The sequence below is a fragment of the Petaurus breviceps genome, unplaced genomic scaffold (assembly GCF_028583685.1).
Source record: "Petaurus breviceps papuanus isolate PSGF00001 unplaced genomic scaffold, PetGlider_PUasm1.0 174, whole genome shotgun sequence".
Taxonomy (NCBI): Eukaryota; Metazoa; Chordata; class Mammalia; order Diprotodontia; family Petauridae; genus Petaurus; species Petaurus breviceps.
In genome coordinates this window covers 3,601,364-3,611,427 of record NW_027185761.1, presented here as the reverse complement: position 1 = coordinate 3,611,427, position 10,064 = coordinate 3,601,364, and the positions used below count along the sequence as shown (strand labels likewise).

The 10,064-nt window shown below is 39.0% G+C and overlaps 1 protein-coding gene across 13 annotated transcripts in view; it reads left to right on the top strand.

Moving 5' to 3' along the window:
- The window catches only part of COBL (cordon-bleu WH2 repeat protein), a 371,034-nt gene that overhangs the window by 198,394 nt on the left and 162,576 nt on the right, over positions 1–10,064 (top strand). Inside the window, exon 2 of one of the 13 annotated variants that reach the window (XM_069083721.1) lies at positions 4,542–4,768. The exons of the other annotated variants lie outside the window; for them this stretch is intronic. Coding sequence (XP_068939822.1) covers positions 4,748–4,768 — 21 coding nt within the window. The 5' untranslated portion in view covers positions 4,542–4,747. The remainder of the gene's footprint in view (positions 1–4,541; positions 4,769–10,064) is intronic. 13 annotated transcript variants of the gene reach the window in all.

Below are 10,064 nucleotides of genomic sequence, written 5' to 3'. Positions count from 1 at the left end.
GACATACTGTCCTTTAAGTTTACAAGCCGCTTAACAATAGATAAGAAGTTATTTAGCCCCTTTGAGCTTCAGTCCCCTCAGCTATAAAATGGATATATTACTCATATCACCTACTTGAACAGGGTAATTGTGAGGAAATCTCTTAATAAACTATGTAAAACACTGAATAACTATAAGTTATGTGTGTTAGTTAACATTCCAAGAAGCCCCTATTCACTTTTAAGTTCTCACTCTTACATTCTTTGATGCCCATTATTTGTACTATTAAAATTAATACTTGATGGCATATTACCTTCTGTTTCTATACTAAAATCATATACTTTATTATATTAGCATATTGTAACATATTTGTACACACATACAAAATGTTTATACATAGAAGTAGACATGCATAGTAATAATAGCTAGCATTTTATGGCACTTTAAGATTTGCGAAGCACTTTACAAATATTATCTCATTCTAAATCCTCACAACAACACTGGGAGGCAGGTGATATTATTCCCATTTTACAGATGCAGAAACTGAGGTAAACAGAGATTGACTTGCCCAGGGTCACACAGCTAGTCATTTCTCTGAGGTTGAATTTCACCTCGGTTCTTCCTGACTCAAAGTCCAGTTCTTTATCCACTGCAACACCTCACCGCCTCAAGTTTATATCTATATATGTGTTACGCTCTTTTGTACTTTAATTGTGTATATGTGTGTGTGAGAGAGGTTTTTTTCCCATTTATTCTTAAATATTTTTAGCAGATGCCATCCTTTGCACTCCTTTGGTATTCTTTAACATCCAGTCCAGTGCTTGATGTGTGGTAGTTGATAAATAAATATTTATTGGTTTATTATGAGTCAGATGTTTAAAGGGCAAGAGTATGGAAGGAGGGGAAAACCTTGTTCTTTGCCCCAGAAGGCAGAACTAGGAGCTTGGGGTAGAAGTTGTAAAGAGGCAGATTTAGGCTCAATGAAGGAAAAAAGTTCTGCATTTCCTGAAACAATAGGAGCTCTTCAGAGGTAGAATGCATAACTTCCTAGGGGATACAGCCCTCCTTGGTGGAGGACTTTGGGCAGAGTTTGACCTAGGTATGGTGTAGAAAGAATTCCTTTTCTGTCACAAGTTGAAGTAGAAAGTTCTGAGTTCACTGCCGACTCTAAAAGCCTATGAGTTGGTACAATAACAGTAGTTCAATGTAATAAAATAAAGTCTTTCGTCTTATTACTGCCATGGAAGTCAACTGGTACCATGTTGCAAACAATTGGAGTCGCGATGCTTATTTTCATTATAATTATAGGTGGTTCTTTTGTCTATATTATGACCCAAGAAACTGAATGTCAGAGGAATATTATCTTCAATTTCCTTGAGTCCTTTTTTAACTTTCTATTGTCTATCAACTGCTTACAGCCATAGGGACAGCTAAATGATTAGGGAATGTCAGCCTTGAATACACCAAATGTGACTCGATAGTTCTTAGAAGCTTCCCAAAGCCTTCTTGGCCTGTGGTATTTTTGCATTCATAGCTGGATTAATTACCTTCCCCTGTTTCTTCTGGCCCTATCTTTCTTTGTCTCTCTGTTTCCATATTGTGACACTTGTTTGTTCTCTCCACCATTCAGAAGCAGTCTTTCCTAACACCAGAATTTACATTATCTTTCCATTCCCTGGCCAGAGTTGTAGGAAACCATCAAAAAGTTGTTTAAAGTGGGGCGGCCAGGTAGCAAGCGAGTAAGAGCACCGGCCCCAGTGTTGGGATGACCTGGGGATCGAATCCGGGCTCAGACACTTAGCACCCACCCAGAAACACCTGGCCCTGTAACCTTGAGCAAGTTACTTAACCCCAATTGCTTTAAAAAAAAAAGTTGTTCAAAGAAATGCAGAAACTTACAACTCTAAGGGGAAGAACCTTGCAGCATCAGATGAAAAAGCATTAGTACAGGTAATTTAAAAAATAAAAAAGGGTAAAAGGTATTTTTGGTACTTCATCCCCCAGTGAAGATGGCAAGGCCCCCAAGTCTTTATGAATGGCTATGACCAAACAAATTTAGTACCTAGTAGCCAAGCTTCTGGTGATAAATCTCTTTTAACTTCCCTTGGGTTAGTGACAGACATCCACAGTACATCAAAGGATCAATATTTGAAGCTTTTTCCAGCTTGGTAGGATCTGCCAGGCCTTGAATTTCTCTGCTATAATCTTTAGAAACTCAAGGTTACTTCCATGCCATGATATTAATGAAGTAAAACAATACAAAATAAAAGTAATATAATAAAAGCAATAGAAGGAAAGGAACTATATAGAATTTTGTGGAAAATACCAAGATCACTACAAAAAAACATTTTGGTGACCGCAAGCCCATCCATATCTTGCCCCGTTAAACTAAAAATTATATTGTCTCCCCTCCCTAACACCCACCTCACACCCCAACAAACATTCATACCTGCTGGTCCTCAATCCCTTTGCATCTAGGCATGTCAGATTACACTTAGCTATGGAATCTCATCCAAGACTCAGAAAATACATGGCTGCATACTTATACCATAGCAGATAGGGATAAGAAAAAGAGATGCATATTTAAAACAAGTAATGATTTTCATAGTTATTACTTTCTTATATAATCCTTTATTCCCTGGATTTAAGTTAATCAGGCACAGCAAATAAGCTGGATTGAATGTCAAGAATGCCAATTCGCTTTGCCTGGCTATGGGCTAGCATGATAAGCACTCCTGACTACTTCTTGGAAAGCCACTCTCCTTTAGGCAGATGAGAGGGACAGGGAGATAGGAGGGGGGTGTATCCGTAGTGTCTGGAAGGAAACCTCTTCAGCCTTCCCCTCTTCTCCTGATGATGCTTTAAGCCAGCTGCCATTGAAGCAAAGCCATTCCTTTTCCCCTCTACTTGCTGCTGGAAGACAGAATCCCCTAGATTATGCCCGACAGTGATTTGTACTTATGATGGCTTTGCATTTTTTAAGTAAAGAAAAGATTCCCTTTTGGTCCAGGCTAAGGCCTCAGGGAATAAAGATTTGCCTTGAAGCTTTTTGCCATATATCTACAGTCTACTGACTAAACCACAGGGCATTAAAAGATCACCATGGGCTATTTAACGTGACTTGACATGCAAATTTAGTTTCTAGAAATCCAGGTGTCTGAAATCTGCCCTTTCTGTCAGGGATTTTTGAATTCTAGCTGTTCATGGAGGTATTAAATTAGTACTCACAAAGTCTTTTAGGATCATGCTACTCCTTAATTAATAGGAATTTACACTCATTGTAGGTGAATGAGGTGTGAATGAGAATGAGAATAGACATTTAGTTACCCTTGCATTTGTTTCTTTCAATTTTTAAAGGTTTTTTTGTTATAATTTCTTAAGTTTCTTGTGAATCTGAGATGATTTTATTTAACAGAAATTTCCCTCTGCTCTTGGTCACTAGTGGTATTTCTTACCTGGAATTTTATCAGCTTTGACAGACTCAGTGTCAGTATGAACCACTAAAAATCATATAAATAGACTTCAGTATTTGTAGTGTCCCAAAAAATAATTTCCTAAACTAATTGACTGACTTTGGTGCAGTGTTCAGGAAACAACAAAAGTTAGGAAGAACAGAAGAATATCATGTACCTAAGTAGGCAAGGATTATAGAGTACAGAGAGTCCACAAAGGTAAGGAAAAAGAGAGCAAAAAGTAAGTGCCATTTCCAGACTAAGGCAAACAGGTTAAGTGACTTGCCCAAGGTCACACAGTTAGTACGTGTCTTAGGCAAGATTTGAACTCAGGTTTTTCTGACTCCAGGTCCAATGCTCTATCCACTGGACCATCTAGCTCCTCTAAAGAATGAGTAGGGCAACAAAATTCCAACAGCTTAGCCATGTTGTGACTTTTGATCCTAGGCAAGAGGTGAATTGTATTCTTCCCTGTTTTTTTTTTCTCCATTTGCTGTGTGGCCCACATATATTTATATTTTAATTCAGGGAAAGGAAAAACCCTACAGGTTTTAGTTAACAAATCCTAAATTCCAGAAGAATAAGAGCCTTCAAAGACTATCTCACTATGCTGCCCATTTCTTTTTTTGAGACCATGGTGTGTTAGAATAAGCTCTTACTGGTACAGTATTATAGGCCTATATAGGTTTCCAAAATTGAACTGTAAGCTTTCCAATTTGATGAACGTATTTTCCTTGAATCAGAAATTCAATGGATTTTGAGGATCATAGTCATTATTATCAGATGGATGCATGGACTAATGGGATAGAATGAAGAAAAGATTTAGAAGGATGGGATAGGACGGGGCCTGTGATTCCATTAGTATAGAGAGCTCCCAATGAGGAACCTAGGTTTTACCATGGAGTTGACTCTCTGTATAATTGTCTACTGTAGTAATCACAGAGGTCATCTAGTCCAACAAGTGACTTGTTGAAGTTCACAGTGATAGTAAATGTCAGCATTAGTGTTCAAAACCTGGGCCTGTCACTCCAAGTTCAGCATTCATTCCCCTTTACCATGTTGCATTCAAACTCAAGTTGGAAGGTGCATTAAATCACTTTTGTTCCTTAGGTGTCTGTCATTTGAGTTTCTGATTCACCCTATTTGCCCAATTTCCTGGGAGTTATAAACTAGATCTTGTACTAGCTGGAAGCAGATGAATAAGAGATCTAAGAAGATCCTCCAAAAGTTAGAGTCCAAGCAGACAAAAAATGAGTTCCAGCAGAAGATGTGCATCATGCATGGGAATGCTGTGAGAGAGCTTACGCTATGATGAAATGGTGTGTGTTAATGAAGAGGTTAGTTACCACCAAAATGAGTGGGGCCACGAGATTGGGCTGGGAGAGGGAGTTGTTTCAAACATTGGTGATTGGTTGTCATTCAAGGCTAATTGTCCTTTCTTGGATAGAATCTTCTGTAATCTCTATATATTCCCTTCTGGGAATCTTGGCAAGCCCTGTAGGAAGGGGTTATATGGTGTCAGCAGCCAACCCAGAATAATATTACTAAAAGCTCACATTTTATATAGTGTTTTGAGGTAGGCAAAACTCTTTTCACACAGTCCTGTGAGAACAATTTACTGCTGAGGCCTCCATGTTTGGGGATTTCTGATCTGTATGATCAGCAATTAAGAAAACAAACGTATAATACTAAATTGAACAATTTAGGTTGCATAAATCACCTTGGTAATAAGGCACGCTTCTTCCACAACAAATAATAGGACTCCCTGTGCCAGCTATTGATTTATTCTCAATGATTAAATGGCGGAGGGGGAAGAGGAAAGAACAGTCATAGAAGATCTCCAAGATTCTTTCCAGCTCCAAAAGTTAGTGATTCTAATAATCCTGTTGAGAGGAAAAATGATGCTGGAGTGGTTTACAATTTTCTTCTCCAGATCATTTTATATATGAGGAACTGAGGCAAATGGAGGTAAGTGACTTGCCCAGGGTCACACAGGTAACAAGTGTCAGAGGCCGGATTTGAACTCAGAAAGACAAGTCTTCCTGATTTAAGGCCTAGAACTCTATCCACTGCTCTACCAGTGGCCCAAAACATGTTACTGGATATTGTTTTTCAGTTGTTTCTGACTCTTCCTGACCCCATTTGGTATGTTATTGACAAAGATACTAGAGTGGTTTGCCATTTCCTTCCCCAGCTCATTTTACAGATGAGGAAACTGAGGCAAACAGGGTTAAGTGACTTGCCTAGGGTCACATAGCTAATAAGTGTCTGACATCAGATTTGAACTCAGGAAGATGAGTCTTCTTGACTTCAGGCCCAGAACTCTATCCATTGCACCACCTAGCTGCCCCTTATTTCTAGAAACTAATCATTTCCTAAAACTGTTGCTGTTAACTATTCTAAAAAAAAACAAAACAGTTTATGTTAATAGGTTTCACCTTTATATAAGGTGATCCAGCAGTATGGACTCTAAGGACGGTGTTCTACTTGGTTTCAGTTAGTTCATTAAATTTTGCATTCCAAGATTATTTAAAAATTAATTCATTCCAATCTGACCATTGTTTGCTTATATTTAAACTCTCAGCTATGACCAAAAGAGTATCTATTCAGAGTATGCCTGATGCAGTTGTTAGAACCATCAGAGACAGCATGGAACTGTTAGCAGGAATTCACCATTGTCCTGGTTAAAATCTCTCCCAAGCCAAGAAGCTTCAGCATATTTTTCCCCATTGAGAATTTAAATGCCATCTCTAAGGCACTCCCACCAAGGAACTTGGCCAAGAGACTTGTTGTTTCTCATAAACCTCTCAATGAAAACTGAATTCATAAAGTCATTTTCTCTGCCTATCAGCAACTTTGAGCTGAAATAAGCTGGCATGGTGTTTATGTCCTAGGTCCACCATTTAAACTGAACTGACGCAAATCCCCAGGATGCCAGAACTCCAACATGCATGCTGGCTGAGGGTATTCAGCTGAAGGAATGCCCATCTCAGGAAAGGCTGTTCTGTGAGAATAAGAAGGGGGAAAATGCCATTAATAAGCAACCTTCCGCGCAGGGAACTTTGACTGCCCCCGACCCCTAGTGCTTTGCTGGCAGCCATGGAATGGAAACCCACGTTCTTTCATTTCCCACCAGAAATTGAGATGAAGCTGTCAGACTCATTGACAGCTCCATGCTGCCATGCTCAGCTGATCCTGTTGAATGGTGGAAGGATAATGTTGTCAGTCTGTCTGATCTGGTTTACATCCCGTGGTTGTATCTTGGAAGAGAGCCAAACCATGTTTTAGGAAGAAAAGGCAATTCGGTCAAGTTAGAGATTCTGACCGCCACTCCCATCACACTGCCTTCCCTCCTCCTTACCCTTCACAACACCTGCTTCCCTAAAAATGCTGGAGCTTTTTGTGTTTTCTGTTATTTTCTATTTTTTAAATCCACAAAGGGAAGTAATTTACTGGAGTGACTAGAGTGTAAGGAGACCTGGATTCTTGTTCTGGTTCTGGCAATACCTATATGGCGTGGGACAAAGGATAATATCTCTGCGGACCTCGGTTTCTCATCTAGAATACTAAGATTGGACTATGAGACCGACTTTTAAATTGTGTGATGTGTATTTAAATGGTCTGTGATGTATTCTAGATGTGGATTATCTGGGAGTGAGGGGAAAGGACCTTTTAAAATATGTCATTTTTAATCGCTGAAATTTTTTAAAATAATTAATAAAATATAATTTTATTGCGTAAAATTCTTAAATGTATTTAATTTTTAATCTTGTTAAGCCGTCCAGATATATTCTACAAGGGCAGCTGGGTGTTGTAGTGGGTAAAGCACTGGGCTTGGAATTAGGAAGACTCATATTTCTGGGTTCAAATCCGCCCTCAAACACTTACTAGCTGTGTGACCCTGGACAAGTCACTTAATTGTATTTGTCTCAGTTCCTCATTTGTAAAAATGAGTTGGAAAAGGAAATGACAAACCATCCAGTATCTTTGCTAAGAAAAGTCCAAAATGGGATTAAGAAGAGTTGGACACAACTGAAATGACAAAACAATATGGTTCTACATGGTTTGAATTTCAGGGGTGTGTGTGTGTGTGTGTGTGTGTGTGTGTGTGTGTGTGAATTTTCTCAAGGTTCAAGGTGCCACTGTTTAAAGAATCTAACTTGATAACGGGAACTCTTGACTACTACCTTTTTTATTGCATCTTCATGGTACTGCATTTCTATGTATGTATATGCTAATCTGTACTGATTTAGGGTACCGTAGCCCAAAAGTTCATTTAAAATAATAAATGAAATAGAGTTAAAACAGTGCCTTAAGTATTGTTCAAAAAATGCACGCTTATTGAAATGCTATATGTCCTAGTATAGTGTAGTCTTTGGGGTCCAATTAGACAAGGGTCTCTTATGTTTATAACTTAGATAACCTTGGGATTTCAACCAGGATGTCGCTAGTATTCAAAGTGAGGTATAACTACTGGAAGCCTATGAATCTTACCACTTTCTTCATTCAGCAAGTATTTGTTGGTCACTCACCATGAGCAAGGCCTTGTGGGAAGAAACCAGGACAAACAGATCAAAGTTCCTAAAATCCCTATCTGATATTACAAGAGCCTCCAACGTAGCCTCTTTCTTCTCTCCCTCAGACCGCTAGATGTGACAATAGATGACCCCCTTCCCAGCTTAATTCCTCGGGAAAATAGGAAAACCATTTCCAGGATAGAGACTCTTGTTTAGCACAGCTCAGTCTGATAGTATGTAAGTGACTATCAGAGGTAACATCCTGTGGTAGCTGTGGCTATAGATTGGTCACTTATTACCTACCAGTGGTCCAAGAAGAGAACCCTGCCTCTTTGTCCAGGTATGCTACCCTTAAAGAAAACCCAAAGCCTGGTTATCGAGCCATTGTTAATATCTAGTTACGATCTCCATTCTAGGGATGAGGCTTGGTTGTGATTTTTTTTACCTGATGCTCAAGCTTTAAATGAAACATGCCTGGATTATTTCGATGTGAATTAGAAGTAATTAAAAACAACAATGGAGATGTGGAAATTGATGGAAAGATTAGACTGGTACTGTATGTGTGTGTGTGTGTGTGTGTGTGTGTGTGTGTGTGTGTGTGTGTGCGCGTGTGTGTTTCCCTTCAGGCATGTTATTTTTTCTTAGTCTGCTTTTCTTATTCTGGAAAACATAATTATACAGGTCATAGCAAAGAGCCAAGGAAGAGAAAATTAATTAATGGACCTGAGATCCTTAGAACTGACAGAATTTGCACTTTTATTTACATTCAGATGTCATAAAGCTCTGTATGAGAAGCAGCCTAGCACAAAGAGATGAGGTCAGGAGGACCCAAGTTCAAGTATATACATATCTTTGTATGTATGTCCTTCTCAGTGGGGATTTATCTCCACCTCTGGATGTCAGCTGGCTTCAGCTGTTTATTAGACCAGAGTGAGCAGAGAATTGCTAGACAAAGATTCACCCTGAAAATTCTTGGCAGCCTACAATTTCCTAAAGGGGGAATTTTAAGACTAATAATAGACACATCCCTGGTAATCTCAGTTTTATTTTGATGGCTCATAGGGAGGGTTCCAACCACAGCCAGTGGTCAAAGTGAAAGAAAAAAATGGGAGAAAGGAATGACACAATCCTCTGAGGAGTGCCATTTTTATAAAGTCCCCTTAATGTACGATGTCAGAGGACTGAAGAATTGCCTATCCTCCCTCACTTAATATGTGAGTTTAATACAGATCCAAAGTGTGTCTGTTATGAAGCATTTTTGTATTGTTTAAAGAAGAACGAAATTAAACTCTAATTTTTTTCTTCCCTCTGACAGCCGAGTAGGTGGACCCACTCCATAGTTCTTATGCAGAGGCATTGACAAGCAAAATAGAAAGGGGTGAGGGGGCAACAAGATCATGGATGTATCGATTTATAAAGCTCTAGCTACTCTGCTGGCAGTTTACTTGGATGCGCAGCAACTCTTGTATATCCTGAGTATAAAGGGTTTTATAGTCTGTCTTCCTTTTTCTGTTGCTCATTACTTTTACTATGCACATTTCTAGGAGCTCTAGCTTTGAAAGCTATCACATTGATGAATTTTCATTTAAAAATTAGCTGTGAAGAAATTGCCTAAGAAGACAGTTGAAATCTGTGGGTTTTGGCACCACGTTATGGAAGAGAGGCCTAGCTCCAACACCCATACAAGAGAAGAACTTGACATTTTGAAAAACTTTTATTGACCAATGTGGACAGGGAACAGGAAACCAAATCACTCTTGCAGGCAAACAGCATTCTGTTCCTTGCTGACCTTTAAATGCCACTTTGTGTCACGAGAAAACCAAGGAAACAGTAATAATGGGGAGCTGGGGAAGCAATTTTCAAAACAGATGTATTTGACTAACTGAGCCATATTGCCTATGCTCTGGCTTTCCTTTCGCGTTGATATTGAAACAACTGAGTCAACTTTTCAAAGGCCTCAGCAATATCAGAGAATAATTAAAGAGAGCATCTAATGTCCTATCTGAGCTTGCTATCTCTGCCAGAATCTGACGTGGGGTACTTTTGTGCCATAGGCACTTCTAGCATCTAGCATAGTGCGTAGTATGCAATAAACATTTAAACTCTTGTTGGAATA